Below are 16,555 nucleotides of genomic sequence, written 5' to 3'. Positions count from 1 at the left end.
TATTCCACATGAATAGACATTTCCTTGTGTGGATATTTGGGTTCTACCATTTTTAACTGTTACAAAAAGTACTTGCTGGTTTCTTTTTTTTTTAATTTTAATTTTTATTAACTCTAAACTTACCAGCTCAAAAGATAGAAACAACAAAAATGTAAATGAAAGCATCTTTGATTTTGAGGAATGTTTGAGAGGACCTATCTGACTCATTAAATCTTTTCTTTTGTACTCCTATAGGACTTTTTAAATCCCATGGTATAATATGTATATAATAAAATGCACACAGATCAGCCAGTTTGACGAATGTGTACACCCATGTAACCAGAGTATTTCCATGTTCCCTAAAGGTCCTTTCCTGCCATTTTCCAGCTGACCCTCTGGTCCAGAAACCTCTCAGCTACCTGCCGTCTTCATAGATCGGTTTTTCTCAGGGTTCTGTGTGGATGGAATCTCACTGCCCTTTTGTGGTTGGTTATTTCCCCTTCCCCGGGTTGGTATTTGTGAGATTCATCCATATTACTGCATGTTAGGAGTTCCATCCTTCCCTATTGCTGAGTGGTACTTTGTTGTATTAAAGCTTCGTGTTTTAAGTACCAGCATGGTACAGTCTCTACCTATTAGTAATCATCTAACCCTTCCTGGAAACTTGTTTCAGATTTAAGGTATCCATCTTGCCATGTTGCCTTGACAGTGTGTCTGCAGATTAGAAAACGCGCTGAGGAACTTTGCCTGTCTGACCACCGGGGATGTGATTGCTATCAACTATAATGAAAAGGTGAGCCCAGTTCATGCAGGTCATGCCCGGCAAGAGCCACCTGCAGTGTCCATTCGGATGTTTGAATGGGGCTTCTTTTTAAGCAGGATATGCCTGGATCTTATCACCTAATTACTTCCTACTGTGTACGTTTCCCTGGGTTCATATTTAGAGCCCTAATTCATTTGGTGACTCTGTTTTGAGGATAGATTGCATTTACAGGGGAACACTGATAGACTTATTAGTCATACCTCTGTGTTCCTTGGTGGCAAAGCTGCTGGTTCTGTCTTGGTTTGAAAGGTCCCCATTGTACCTCTAATCTGAGCCAAGCCCTTTGCGGGGCTGTGGAGACACAGAAACAGCCCCCTGGGTCCTTGTCCTTGGGATTCCTGCCCCACAGAAGCAGACAGGCCCTGCAGTGGGGTCAAGTGCTATGTGGCATCTGAGAAGCAGAGCCTGGTTCTGCCTTAGGACAACACCTCCTGGGCTCATCTCTCCTTCTCCTGGGAGCCCACATCCTCTTCCGCTTCCTCCTGTTTTCTTCAGCTTCCATTTTCACTTAGCAGCTCCTCTGGGCTTGACCTTTCTGACACAAGTCTCTCAGGTCTGAATGCCTCTGTTTTCATCTGTGATTTTATGCTGTTTAGGTTTCTGGGTCTAGACAACTAGCTGTAAAGTGAAATGACAGGACTTCCTCCACAGTTCAAGATGGCATTCACTTTCCCATTAACTATGGGAACATGTCTGAGGGAGGATGTAATAGTTGGCCATCCTGCCATCAGGCTGTCCTACCACAGGTGTGGAGCACAGTAATATGAGTCCCCTGTTCACTGTAGCTGTTGACAATTGACCCTCCCACAGAACTGCTGCCAGGGCTGGCCTTAGTGTTCAGGAGTGACGGCAGCCAGGCTTGGCTGGACTTTCCCTGCAGCTAGCACTTAGCTCCTTCACTCTCTGGTTCCCTCAGAGACTGGGCCTTGACAGCTGTGTCATAGCTGCCTGTGGTTTAGCGGTTACTTCCTTGGTGTCAGTGCAGGGATCCAGTTTATTCTCTCGCAGTTTCCTTGTATTTGAGGCATCTGATACTGAATCACACTTTCTTTTTTCCTTTTAATAAACGAAGAAATACTCTTGTTGCCTTTAGCTTTGTGGGGCACATTTTAGGTATCGTTTATCTTAACTGAATACGCTAAACTTTTAAAATTAATTATAGGCAGTTTAATGTTATTGTTTTAATGTTAAGGTAGTAATACTAAATACAACTCTTAAACTGATGGTAAAGGGTAGTACTGATACTTTGCACTGTAAGGAAGGGTAGATCATAATAGAGTTGCGTAAAATCGAAACACAGGTTTGAACTTCCACTTTTAGAAGTATGGAAAACTAGATACTCTTAATGGGCCCTTCCGATTAAGATACTGTTGTGCTTATAGAGGATTTTAAAGACTCAGCAGGTTTCCCTAAAGGCATATAGCCGTATTGGTGCTCTAGTGGGAGATCTGTATCAGAGATCAGGGTTGAACTGGAACCCTTAAAAGCGGTAAAATAAACACACAGGAGGGTGTTGTCCTTGTCTCAGGAGAAATAAACTCAGATCCTCTCTGGAAAAAGCACTGCAGTTTAAGCCTTTGGAGTTGCTGTCAATTGAACAAGCAAACAAGAATGCATAATTATGCACCAGACATACAAAGCAGAGACAATAAAAATTAGATCCCTAAGGAAATCAGTATTAGAATTTCTAGATACAAATGTAAAACAATTAGATACGAAACAAAGATATTTTTAAAAAATGGAATTATAATAGCAAGCAACAAAAGGCTATCAGAAATAACCAGAAAGATTTGAAACACAAAATGTTAACAGCTATAAAAGACTTAATGAAAGATAAATCTGAAGAAGTAGCAGAATTTCACACAGAGGAGCAAGGAACTGGAACATTTGAGAGCTTGAGATGTTGAAGACACCAAGGAAGTCAAACATGCCCATTGCTATCCCTGTAGGAAAGAATGGAGGAATTGTAGTAATCCGAAGAGATGGTAACTGAAATTGATTTAGAATTGGTAGTCAGCCCAATATTACAGGAAGTTAATAATGTATAACAAACAGAATAAGCTACAGGTAGAAAATACCAAATACAGAGAGATAAGCAGGGAGAAAACACAGTACCTATAGAAGAACAGCAAGCAGACCTTTGAATAACAACAATTACAGCCAGAATCAAGTGACTGTCATTAAAACCTTCCTTAAAGAATAAGGGCAAAGTAAAAATATTTTCAGATGAACCAAATCTGAGAGAGGTTATTTGCCAGTGGAATATTAAAAGCATGTACTTTAGGAATAAGCATTATCCTAGAAGGAAAGCAAAAAGGGATAGGGAATAAATAAATTGACAAATATGAAGCCAGGGTAAATGTTGCCATATAAAGCAGTAATAATGTTTAATATATGAGGCTTAAAAATGACATCCAAAACATTGGAAAAGAGTAAGTCTTTTGACTCATACTCTTTTTTTGTTTTTTTGAGACAGAGTCTCGCTGTGTCTCACCCAGGCTGGAGTGCAGTGGTGCAATCTCGGCTCCCTGTAGCCTCTCCCTCACAGCTTCAAGAGATTCTCCTGTCTCAGCCTCCTGAGTTGCTGGGACTACAGGCATGTGCTACCACATGCAACTAATTTTGTATTTTTAGTAGAGACGGGGTTTCACCATGTTGGCCAGGCTGGTCTTGAACTTCTGACCTCAAGTGATCCACCCGCCTCAGCTTCCCAAAGTGCTGGGATTATAGGCATGAGCCACCGCCTACTCTCTTGAGAGAGTTGTTTAGAATTAAAGTGTTCTCTGTTTACAGTTCAATAAAGTAATAAAAAAGATAACTGAAGCTGGGTACAGTGGCTCACACCTATAATCCCAGTATTTTGGGAGGCTGAGGTAGGCGGATCACTTAAGTCCAGGAGTTCAAGACCAGATTGGGCAACATGGCAAAACCCCATCTCTACAAAATACAACAATTAGTTGGGCATGGTGGTGTGCACCTGTAGTCCCAGCTACTTGGGAGGCTGAGGTGGGAGGATCGCTTGAGTTTGGGAGGCAGAGGTTAAAGTGAACAGTGACTGTGCCAGTGCACGGTAGCCTAGGTGATAAAGCAAGACCCTGCCTCAAAAAAAACCAAACCCTGAAAAGTATACATACATATTGAATGTTTAAAAACAGTATAGTCTGGGAACGGTGGTACGCGCCTGTAGTCTCAGCACTTTGGGAGGCCAAGGTGGGCAGATCATGAGGTCAGGAGATAAAGACCATCCTGCTAGCATGGTGAAACCCGGTCTCTACTAAAAATACAAAAATTAGCTGGGCATGGTTGTGCACATCTGTAATCCTTGCTACTCGGGAGGCTGAGGCAGGAGAACTGCTTGAACCTGGGAGGAGGAGGTTGCAGTGAGCGCCACTGCACTCCAGCCTATCAACAGAGTGAGACTCCGTCTCAAAAAAAAAGGCATAAAATCAGATATCTTAAAAGATAAAACAACTATAAAAAATTTTATACTAAGAAATGAGACAACTTGATGTTGATAAATTCTTTCCCAGAAAAAAATATAATTGAAATTTGACTAAAGAAAAAAAATAGCCTAAATAATTGTATAGCCTGTCAAATAATTGAATCAGAAAAATCTTAATCCAGGAAACCTAGGCCCGGATGGTTATATTTGCAAGTTTTTCCTCACATTCAAGAAATAAATTGCTCTTGGATATTCGAAGAATATAGAAAGCAAAAATATTCTCCAACTCATTCTCTGAGATCTGTGTAACCTTGATCACCAAAACCAGACAAGTATAGTAGGAGAAAGGTAAATTACAGATAACATTGTCACTTGACACAGGTTTGTAGATTGTAGACAAATATTGACAAAAGAATCTAGTCGTACATAAGGAAGATTCTATATGGCAGCTAAGTGTAATAAAGCTCCAGTAGTTAAGATGTCATATGATGCTGGTGCTAGAGTAGACAAGTAGGCCAGTGGAACAAAGCCTTATAGACAAAGATCCTTGGTCCACCACTGAGGCAGCATCGACGTCACCAGGCAAAGGAGATACTGGAGTTGGGGAATCTGGGATATTGACCATTCCGAAGATGAAAAAACAAATTGAGTTCCTAACTAATGCCACCGTCAAAAATAAATTGCAGATGAGTGGATAAATAATATGTGGTATACACATACAATGGAATTTTTTTTTTTTTTTTTTTTTTTTTTGAGGAGTGTCGCTCTTGTTGCCCAGGCTGGAGTGCAATGGCGGATCTCAGCTCACTACAACCTCCACCTCCTGGGTTCAAGCGATTCTCCTGCCTCAGCCTCCCGAGTAGCTGGGATTACAGGTATGCACTACCATGCCCAGCTAATTTTTTTTTTCTTATATATTTTTAGTAGAGATGGGGTTTCTTCATGTTGGTCAGGCTGGTCTCAAACTCCAGACCTCAGATGATCCACCCAGCTCAGCCTCCCAAAGTGCTGGGATTACAGGTGTGAGCCACCTAGTCTGGCTTACAGTGGAATATTATTTAGCATTAAAAAGGAAGGGAATTCTGACACATGCTGCCACATGGATGAACATTCTGCTCAGTGAAATAAACCAGACTCAGACAGACAAATACTATGATTCCACTTACATGAGATACCTAGAGTAGTCAAATTCATGGAGACAGAAAGTAGAATCACCTGGGCACAGTGGCTAACATCTGGCATCCCAGCATGGAGGCCAAGCCTGGAGGATTGTTGAGCCCAGGAGTTTGAGAGTAGCCTGGGTAACATAGTGAGATCCTGTCACTACAAAAAATTAATAGAAAAAAATTTAGAATTAGCTGGGTGTGGTAGCATGTACCTATAATTCCAGCTATTCAGGAGGCTGAGGTGGGAGGATCAGTTAAGTCTGCAGTGAGCCATAGTCATGGCACTGCACTTCAGCCTGGGGACAGAGCAAGACCCTGACTCAAGGAAAAAGAAGAAAGAAAGAATGGTGGTTGCCAGGGCCTGGGGGAAGCAGAAATCAAAAGTGAATCTTTAGAAACTTAAAGTAATTTGGCATTGCTGTAACCTCCACATACTTGGCCACAGAACCAGTCCTTGTCCTGGTGAGCTCTTGGGGTCTTGTGTGTGTTGTGTCCTGCTTCTGTGCAGGAGGACCATGTGGCAGTCCAGCAGACTGCACATTTTTAAAAACTAGGTCTTCTCAGGTAGTTTGAGGAGCCCCAACCTAGAAAAGTGGCCCCATAGTTAAAAAAAAAAAAATGTGTGTACTGTTATGCCAGTACATAAAAGTAAATGGAAAATGTCACAAGAATACTTATCCTTACTAAATGCGGTATATTCTGGTATTTCTAGTGTACTGTCTTCCAATTCTTTTCTTTTTTTTTTTTTTTTGACAGTCTCGCTCTGTCCCCAGGCGCCAGGCTGCAGTGCACGATCTCAGCTCACTACAACCTCCACCTCCCAGATTCGAGCAATTCTCCTGCCTCAGCCTCCTGAATAGCTGGAACTGTAGGCACATGCCCACCACACCCAGCTAATTTTAAATTTTTTTCTATTAATTTTTGGTAGTGACAGGATCTCGCTGTGTTATCCAGGCTACTCTCAAACTCCTGGGCTCAACAATCCTCCATGCCCAGCTAATTTTTGTATTTTTTTTTAGTAGAGATGGGGTTTCACCATGTTGGCCAGGATGGTCTCAATCTCTTGACCTCATGATCAGCCCGCCTTAGCCTCCCAAAGTGCTGGGATTACAGGTGTGAGCTACCGCGCCCAGCCCAAGTCTTTTTTTTTCAGTTCTGCTTACAGCCCAGTTGGTTTTATGACCCACTGATTGGCTGTGTCCTGCAATATGAAAACTATAGAGAAGCGAGCTGAGCCCTAGGAGACACATTTGAATGTTCGTAGTAGGGTCATTAACATAGCAAAATGATTGGGAACAGGCCAGACGCTGAGTGGATAAATGGTAGTATATCCATATGACAGATCCATTTTCGTTCCTTATCTATTCAAAAATTATGATACTTTTCAAAGTAGATATGACCCTGTTTAGGGTTTGGTTTTTTTTGTTTTTTTTTCCAATTAGTTTGAGCTTATGAGGTTGCTCAGGTTAGCCTTGAACTGATGACCTCACCTTTGCGAGCATCATGACCTCCGGCGGGAGCCACTTTGGACCCCAGTTTGTTTGTTTTTTTAATGCTGGAACTATCCAGACTGTTTAAAATGATTGTAAAAGCAAGACATACTGGCTGGGCGTGGTGGCTCACGCCTGTAATCCCAGCACTTTGGGAGGCTGAAGCAGGCAGATCACAAGATCAGGAGTTCAAGACGAGCCTGGCCAACATAGTGAAACCCTGTCTTCACTAAACAAAAATTAGCCTGGTATGTTGACACACACCTGTAGTCCCAGCTACTTGGGAAGCTGAGGCAGGAGAATCGCCTGAACCTGGGAGGTGGAGGTTATGGTGAGCCAAGATCACGCCATTGCACTCCAGCCTGAGCGACAGCACAAAGACTCCATCTCAAAAATAAAAAGCAAGACATTTTAGATAAAAGCAAAGAAGCTGAAATCATGCAGGAAAAAGTAGATAGCACCGCTTTTAATTTCTATTCTTCTGGACATTTTTTGTGTGCATTTTTTATATATGCAAGGTCATCTTAGACACAAGCAACATGACTGGTTTAAAATTTCTTTCCTGTTATTTGCATAGTATACCATTGTATAGCTATAAATTGATATGTAAACAAATATAATTCAGCTGCATTTTGAGTATACAGACAGTCCCTGACCATGGTTCTACTAGAATTTTTCAACTTTATGATGATGCAAACATGATATACCTTCAGCCATACTTTGAATACCTATACAACCATTCTGTTTTTTTATCTTCAGTACAGTATTCAATAAATTACATGAGTTATTCAACGTTTTATTATAAAATCTTTATACTAGATGGTTTAGGTTGCACTGTGATGTTTGGTAGGGTAGGAGTATGAATGCATTTTCAACTGAGGATGGGTTTATGGGACTTGGTTTCATCGTAAGTCAAGAAGCATCTGTATACTAGTATTAGTGACATTGGTATGAGGATTCTTAGCATTTTCTCATTGGGTACTTAGCTAGTTATTTTCTTAGAATAAATTTCCAAGGCTAAGCGTGGTGGCTCACATCTGTAATCCCACCCAGCTCTTTGGGTGGCTGAGGTAGGCAGATCACCTGAGGTCAGGACTTTGAGACCGGCCAGGCCAACATGGTGAAACCCCATCTCTACAACAATACAAAAATTAGCCAGGCGTGGTGGTGCACACCTGTAGTCCCAGCTACTTGGGATGCTGAGGCAGGATAATTGCTTGAACCCAGGAGGCGGAGGTTGCAGTGAGCTGAGATTGCGCCACTGCACTGCAGCTTGGGTGATAGAGCAAGAGTCTAAAAATAAATAAAACAAATGATAAAGTTCCAGAAGTAGTGAACTTTCTGGGTCAAATATTATTGGTGTCTTTTGCAGTTTGCTGTATAACTACCTTGTCTAATATGAACCACATCTGGGGAATAGCATCTCTTCAGCGATGGGCACAGGGCAGCCTATCCCCTATGACATTGTTGTCACAGCAAGAAGTGCAGCTGTGGGTTATGTCACAGGTGTGAATGATGCGTCGTTCGTAGGAGCCAGTAGAGCTAGAGTAACATGGACAGTGATGCTCCAGTGCTGCCAGGAAACCACCCAAATGATTTCTATGTTTGTCCCACAGATCTACGAACTGCGTGTGATGGAGACCAAACCCGATAAGGCAGTGTCCATCATTGAATGTGACATGAATGTGAGTGGCTCTATCAAGTTACAGTGAGTTTGGGCCCTGGGAGGATGGGCACTTGGTGACCACTGCAGGCCAGGACGTCAGGAGGGCATCAAACAGCCCCTGGGACTCTTTAGGTAAAGAGGAGGAGGATGCTGTCAGAACATCATGAGGAAAGTGTGACCGATCTATCTACAGGCCAGTTGGGGCAACAGAGTTTGCTGCCAGTGCTGCCATGGTCCTCTCTGACTGTTGAGGAGTGAATATTCTTAAGAGCTAAGAAAGCGTACTCAGCCTTCTGAGTAGGAATAGAGTGCTGATGCACACAGCATCCTGGTTGTATTACTAGGGAATACTGCTGAGCAAAAAAGGCCAATCCCCAAAAGTTACTTCATTATATAACGTCCTTGAAGTAACAACTTCAGAAATGGAAGACAGACTAGTGGTTGCCAGGGGTTAGGGCTGGCAGAGGGGGCTGGGAGACAGCTGGGTATTGTTATAAAAAGACAACATGGGCAATCCTAGTGGTGGTGAAACCGTTCCACATCTCAACTGTGGTGCATACATGGCCCTACACAGTGATTAAATTGTATAGAACTAAAAATACACATAAAAACATGCAAAACTGGAGAAATCTGAGTAAGAATGGTGAGTTGTGCCAGTGTTGATATCCTAGCAGCAAAACTTTAATTTTGTAAGATGCTGCCGTTGGGAACACTGGGCAAGTGTACAAAGCATCTTTCTATATTATTTCTTACAACTGCATTTGAATCTACAGTCTCAATTAAAAACAAAAAAGATAAAGCCAAAGGTAGCCATGTCTCAATATTTTACTTTTAAAATCCTGGAAACACAGGTGGACTTTGATGCTCCCCTGGGCTACAAAGAACCTGAAAGACAAGCCCAGCATGAGGAGTCGACAGTAAGTGTTATCCCGTGTCCTTTGCTGTCCTGCTGCATGCTGTTTTGTGAGTTCCTGGCAGCAGCTCATGGGTGGCTTCTGCCAGTGTTGGTGTAGTCATGACTTCTGCTTCCCTTCCAGCCATGCTTCTGGGGGACATCCTAGCCTGGGGGGTGGGGGTGGCGAGAGGAAAGCTGGGTGTCCCTGCTGAGGAGCTCACCTGTTTTTCTTTCTCTCCCTGTCAGGAAGGTGAAGCTGACCACAGTGGTTATGCTGGAGAGCTGGGCTTCCGCGTGAGTACCAGACCGCTCGACTTAGGTTGCTGTGCCCTCTGTGCCTTGGAATTAGGACACTCACTCAAGCTGTTCTCCATGTTGCTCAATGAACATCATCAGGGGCTGGGTCTCTGGGTACCTGTGCACATGCAAATCTGCCACTTGCTCAGTTACCAAGCCCTTTTATATCCGCTCTCTGGGGATTTTCCCAACAGCTCCATAAGGCAGCCCAGCTTTTTAAGAATTTCTAACCTACCGAAGAGTTTAAATAGTACAATAGACATATACTCTTCCCTTAGGTTCACCAAATATTACATTTGCTTTCTCTCTCTTGTAAATCATGTTTCCTTTTTTCTTTGCTTGTACCATGTAGGTTGTAAACATGACCCTTAGCATAACCACTGGCAAGGCTCCCTGGGAAAGAGGTGGAGGTGGCAGGAGGTGCCAGGCGGCAGCAGAGGGCAGAATGATGGGAAGCTGAGCTATGGGGCAGTCACAACAGTGGCCTTGGCCCACCCACACAGCTTTAACTGGGTGGCCCTGCAGAGGCAGGGGTGAAGCCTTTCAAACCAACACTGACTGCTGGCTGCTTTTGGCCAGGTGGCTCTCTTCAGCTAATGGGTGTCCCTGAGGAACTGGGCAGAGTTCTCAGCTGTCAGCACCCCAGTAGCTGAGGAGTGAGGGCTTTAGTCCTGAGGGGTTTTGTGCAGCACTCCTAGTTTACATCCCTACAGTGATCTCTGAGCAAAGGACACATCTGTGCTCACTGTTAGACTCATGACTCTCCTGCTTCCTGTGTAGGCCTTCTCTGGCTCTGGCAATAGACTGGATGGAAAGAAGAAAGGGGTGGAGCCCAGCCCCTCCCCAATCAAGCCAGGAGATATTAAAAGGTAGGTCTGTCCTGGCTCTGCTCAGGTGCTTTGTCGTTGTCCAAGGAGGATCTGTGCCACCCTCCTGGGGTCAGGCAGCTTCACCCTAGTTCTCGAGACAAAGCCTGGGTCGGCAGGCTCCCAGGGGACTAAAATCATTACCTGCTTTCGTTGGTGGAGTGGAGCATAACATGTCCCTCCTTCCATACAGTGCCACTCCCAGTACCACTGTGGTCCAGCCTCTCTCCATACCTCCAGTTCAGCCTCTTCTTGCCCCCAGTGGCTTTCTTAAGATGTGCATCTGATCAGATCTGTCTCTTGCTCAAAACCTTTCTGGTCCCTATTTGGTGATCTGCCTGGTTTTCCTGTTTTGTGACTTTGAATTATTAATCAGGTCACATTATCTCAGTTCCCCTGAAAGTTCCCAGAAGCACTCTCAGTGAGATGTGCTTCTGTTGCTGGGTCCAGGGACCCACAGCAGACCCTTCCTCTGGTGGTCGTCATGGCAGGCAGGGCTGAGGTGTGTCAGTTGTCTATTATGTGTGTGAAATCAGAATACGGGAGTAAGAGTCTTATGTCTCAGGGGGTTCTATGAAGCTAAGGACAGAGACAATGAGGTCTTCCCAATTCTTCAGATGACCCCTCTCCATAGGCAGGTCCAGAGCCTAAAATCCCTGGCCTTATACCCAATGTTGATATCAACCAGGAAGCCAGTTACCTTCTGCTTCCCTCCTGGGAGGATGCCAGGAAGCACCAAAGGGCCCAGGTGGGGTACAGCAACATGTTTTCTGCATTCCTTTTAACTGTCAAAAATGAATTTTAGTCCTTTTTTCCTGGAAATAACATTTCTCTGTCTCTCTTCTTACAGAGGAATTCCCAATTATGAGTTTAAACTTGGTAAGATCACTTTCATCAGAAATTCGCGTCCCCTTGTCAAAAAGGTTGAAGAGGTGAGTGTATTTCCTTGGTTGGTAATGAGAAGTTTTATTTGTTAGTGATGACTAAAGTTCTTGCCATTCTGAGTAGGGGTGTGTATTATCCATTTTCATGGTGCTGATAAAGATATACCTGAGACTGGGCAATTTACAAAAGAAAGAGGTTTAATGGACTTACAGTTCCACATGGCTGGGGAGGCCTCACAATCATGGCGGAAGGCAAGGAGGAGTAAGTCATGTCTTACATGGATGGTGGCAGGCAGAGAGTGAGCTTGTGCAGGGAAACACCTCCTTGTAAAACCCTCAGATCACTATCACAAGAATAGCATGGGAGGGACCCACCTTTGTGACTCAATTACCTCCCACTGGGTCCCTCCCATAAGACATGGGAATTCAAAATGAGATTTGGGTGGGGACACAGCCAAACCACATCAGGGTGTCTGTTATGTTTTCCCTTTCCTGGGGTCCCTCTGCTCCCTGGTGTCCTGTTTTTTTTTCTGTAGAGATGGTGTGGGATGTGTGAAAGAGGACTTGCAGCATGGGGGTCAGGAGTTCTGTCTTGCTCTAGAGCCAACTTCAGGCTCTTATTGCAGAACTGTGTGGCCTGGGTGGGCTTCATCTTCCAACTTGAACTTCAAATATAGGCAGCACCTTCTAGCTGAGCAGGGTGGTGGAGGGACAGAGGACGGCAAGGGCTGAGCATCCTGTAGACATGGGCACTTTGTGGGTGTGCAGCCAGGCCCAGCAACTAAAATGTAGTCACTGCTGTGTGATGGGGATTTCTAGAAAACCAGTGCTTCAGACCCATTGGTTTCCTGGTTCCTTTTCTCAAAGGATTGGACTCTTGAGGATCCAGGAGTAGGGCAGAGGACCATTTGCTACATAGGACTCATCCCTATCACATCCTTACTACTAAACTCTTCTCTCTAGCACTTGGGGTGGTTGAGGACAGAGACCACTGTGCAGTTTGTACACCGTGTCCTACTCACAACCACTTCTGGGCTCAGTGTTCAAATTGACACATCATTGGGACCTTCCAGGCTCAGAGGAGCTAACGTAGTGGGTGGCCAATCAGACCTCATCCTTGAGCTCCTCCTTCAGGCACGATGCAGGCTTCACCAGCTACAGGCTGCCTTTCTCACTAAAAGCCAGTACCTGATTCAGACCTAAGGCCTCATCATGGGACATCCTCCAGGTTGACTGTGACCCAACTGTTGGAAATTTTCAGAAGGTGGGAGAGGCTGGTGGGCACAGCAGGCCTGTTTGACCATAAATATGTATTTAAGAAGTACATGTTTAAAGATGGGATTAAAGACATATTAGCTCTACTCCATCCTGCAGCCCCACTAAGGCTGTGGCAAAATATCATGAGGTAAGATCAACGAAGAGGAGGCAATGAAAAGGCTTTGGAAGCCAGAGTAACTTAGTAGACCATAGAAAGTCTAGAAGCAGCTCTGTGTAGATTGTAGAATTCTCAAAAGGCACCTCTGGAAATGAGGAACTAAGATAGACTTCTGTTACTAAGCAGTTAGAGCTGCGTCATCCTCCTTCCCCCACCCAGAAGGCTGAGGCTCTACTTCTGGAAAAGGCATCACAGTAGGTCTCTAGACTACTGCCTCTGAAGTGAAGGCCACAGTCGGAAACCTTCCCATTTCAACCTCTAAATAATAGAGGAGTTGTGGGAAGAACAACCAGAGAAAACAAAGCAGAAATCATCAGGGAAATAGTTTTCCCAAAGATGGGCACAAGTTTGCAGATTTGAAGGGTCCACTGAGTTTTAGCAAAATGAATAAAAATAGCCTCACTTTGAGGCAAAGAAAGATCTTAAAGCTTCTGGAGAGGAACAGAGGCATCACCACGGATCAAGGACATCATTAGCCAGGCACCATGGCTCATGCCTGTAATCCCAACACTTTGGGAGACTGAAGCGGGAAGATCATTTGAGCCCAGAAGTTTGAGACAAGCCTGGGCAATATAGGGAGACCTTGTCTCTACAGAAAATTTTTAAAATTAGCTGAGCATGGTGGCACAAACGTTTCGTCTCAGCTACTTCGAGGCTGGGTTGGGAGCATCAGTTGAGCCCGGGAGGTGGAGGCTGCTGTGAGCTGAGATACCACCACTGCACTCCAGCCTTGGTGACAGTAAGACCTCGTCTCCCAAAAAAAGGGACTTCATCTTAGCAGGACATATAGAGGAAACTAGGAGCAATATCCTCAAAATTCTGAGGGGATATTTTTTCCAAACTAAAATTCTGTACCAGCTCTTAGGAGCTGGATTGTGTCCCTCCAATGTTTCTGTGTTGAAGCCCAGTAACCCAGATAGGGCCATTTAAAGAAGCAGTTTAAGTTAAAATGAAACTATTAGAGTTGGCTCAAATTCAATCTGGTGTCCTTTTAAGAAGAGGAAATTTGGACACAGGAAGGGCCATGTGAGGACAGAGCAAGAAGACATCCATCTGCAAGTCAAGGAAAAATGCCTCAGAGGAAACCAAACTTGCTGACACCTTGCTCTTTCACTTCTAGCCTCCAAAACTATGAGCAATAAAGTTCTGTTGTTTGAGCCACCCTATCTGTAGCCTTTTATATGGCAGCCCTAGCAGAATAACATACCAACCAGCCTATCAATGAAATATAAAAGTAGAGAAAAGGATCTCACAAGAAGATACTCTTCATGCATCTTTTCTCAGGAAGCTCCTAGAAGGTGTCCTTCACTAAAATGAAAGAATAAGGTAGAAATAAGAAAGTCATAGAATCCAGGAAATAAGGAGCCCCCACTACCATGCCCGGCACCTAGAGAAAGGCCAGTCCAGGTAAAGCAAGGTGAAGGCCCAGGAGACACAGCATTGTCAAAACAGATGAACACCATGTGATGCAGGCTGTGATTGAATGTGTAGAGAAAGAAGCCAACACAGTTATTGACACCAGGATAAATTGAACGCTGTGCAGCAGAGGAAGACTAAATGCAGCTGTGACTCAAATTTACGTGAATGTCAGCACATAAATACTAAACAGTGTTCTACTCCAGGTATGACATGCAGTTGGTGGGGAGTCAGGTACAGGGATGTGTGTTGCACATTGCAGAATCGTCTTCTTCCTAGGGAAAAGTCGAGATAATTCCTCAGACTGACTAGCAATAAAAGCATGTGAAAAAAATATGTGCTGTTTTCAAAGTCTTGGAAAAAAGCAAGTCCTCTTTCTGCTGTTGGAAGTATAGCTTAGTAAAAGGTTTCTGACGGCTGGTTGGTCTCTATATGTTTTTTTTTTTTTGGTCTCTATATGTGAAAAGCATTAAAAATGTGTACATACTTTGACCCAGGAATTTGAACTCTAAAAAAAATCAAAGCTGTATGCAAACACATTAAGCTGCTTACCACAGCAATGCCCACTGGTAGAAAACTGGCTCTCTTACATGATGGAATTCTTTTCTACAGAATTCAGCTCTGTAGCCTTGGGAGTATACTAGATAGGAAGTTCATTGGCATGGATTTCAGAATTAAGTGGGAAAACAGTTTCCATAAGCATGTACAGAAAAGCGACCTGAAATGTTGTTTTGGGTGGTGAACTTAGAGATAATCTTTTTTTTTCTTTTTTTGAGGCAGGGTCTTGCCCTGTTGCTTTGCCATCTGGGCTGGAGTGCAGTGGCACAATCATAGCTCACTACAGCCCTGGCTCAAACCATCCTACCATCTCAGCTTCCCAAGTAGCTGGGACCACAGGCACATATCACACCCAGCTATTTTTGGTAGAGATGGGGTCTCCCTATGTTGCCCAGGCTGGTCTTGAACTCCTGGGCTCAAGCAATCCTCCCACCTTGGCCTCCCGAAGTGTTGGGATCACAGGTGTCAGCTGCCATGCCCAGCCTGAGACATTTCTTATCAGTAATGTGGATGGTACATGAGTCCACAGAGTAAGGTATTTATTGTAAACCTCCAGGGAGTTTCTGAAAATAGTATATTCTCTTCATACCTAGGATGAAGCTGGAGGCAGATTCATCGCTTTCTCTGGAGAAGGACAGTCGCTGCGTAAAAAGGGAAGAAAGCCCTAAGTGAGGACTGTTGGCTGATTGGAAAATAATAAAAGAATCAATTGCAACATGTTGGCTTTTAGTTACTGGCACTGACAGGAATGAGCCTCATCAGAGAATGCTGTTACTTAAGATTTATATAGAGTTACCTAAGAATTACCAGGTTTGACTTGGAAGTGGAGCAGCAGGACTTTGTAGTTGTATGCTTGATTCGGGGAACAAGAAAGAGCTGTCCCTGAGAGCCTATAGGCAGCTGCCTCCTTACCTCTTCATGCTTTGAGCTTGAGGGGGGCTCCCACTGCCTCGGTAGGAGCAATTCTGAGTCCCTAATTCTGTCAAAACCAATGGAGGTGACTGAATTGTCTAACATCAAGTGTTCTTTCTCTTTCTTCACTTATCTTTTCTTTTCCTAGGTCAGTTGCATAGGTGTCAGACTTTGGCCTAAAAAAGGGTTTAAATAGACATGTGTTCTATAAATAGTGGCTGTCCCACTACTGTGACTTCACTTTAAGTATTTGACAAAGAATGTTTCTATTTTTATTTTACATATTTTTTTCAAAAGCACCACTCCTCAGAAGAACTTGATCTGAAAGAGTTTGCAGTTTCATTCTCATTTCATATGGACGTAAGTGGCCCCTTAGTGAACCTGTTCATAGTGAAACAACTCCGTGGAGAAGCAAACATGTGAATGGTAGAATGAACAAATGCTAAAGAGATGTTCCTCTTTTTCCTTCTATCCTATTCCCCCACTCCCAATTTTAATTTATTAAATCATCCAAGCTTCTGCTGGCCTGTCTTTATTTTTGATCAGTATTTATTTGGTCTTAGATCTTCACTTTCTGTAACGTGAGATCTTTTGACATGCTAATCTGATTATTTTAAATTTGTTTCCATGAGCCACTACACCTGGCCCCACTGGGAATAATTCTAAGTCAAGAATTTCAAGTAAAAACAGGCAATATCTAAAACCTAAATCTAAATGTTTGATTAG

The 16,555-nt window shown here is 43.7% G+C and overlaps 1 protein-coding gene across 2 annotated transcripts in view; it reads left to right on the top strand.

Moving 5' to 3' along the window:
* UFD1 (ubiquitin recognition factor in ER associated degradation 1) overlaps nucleotides 1-16,348 on the top strand; it is a 29,367-nt gene extending 13,019 nt beyond the window's left edge. For both annotated transcript variants that reach the window (XM_054241756.2, XM_035270973.2), the window contains exons 6-12: nucleotides 700-772; nucleotides 8,517-8,585; nucleotides 9,418-9,483; nucleotides 9,708-9,755; nucleotides 10,539-10,627; nucleotides 11,475-11,556; nucleotides 15,511-16,348. In XM_054241756.2, the coding sequence (XP_054097731.1) occupies nucleotides 700-772; nucleotides 8,517-8,585; nucleotides 9,418-9,483; nucleotides 9,708-9,755; nucleotides 10,539-10,627; nucleotides 11,475-11,556; nucleotides 15,511-15,585 (502 nt within the window). In that variant the 3' untranslated portion in view covers nucleotides 15,586-16,348. The remainder of the gene's footprint in view (nucleotides 1-699; nucleotides 773-8,516; nucleotides 8,586-9,417; nucleotides 9,484-9,707; nucleotides 9,756-10,538; nucleotides 10,628-11,474; nucleotides 11,557-15,510) is intronic.
* The last annotated feature ends 207 nt before the right edge of the window (nucleotides 16,349-16,555 follow it).

Source organism: Callithrix jacchus, chromosome 1 (genome assembly GCF_049354715.1).
Source record: "Callithrix jacchus isolate 240 chromosome 1, calJac240_pri, whole genome shotgun sequence".
NCBI classification, from domain to species: Eukaryota; Metazoa; Chordata; class Mammalia; order Primates; family Cebidae; genus Callithrix; species Callithrix jacchus.
This window is presented reverse-complemented; position numbering and strand designations above follow the sequence as displayed.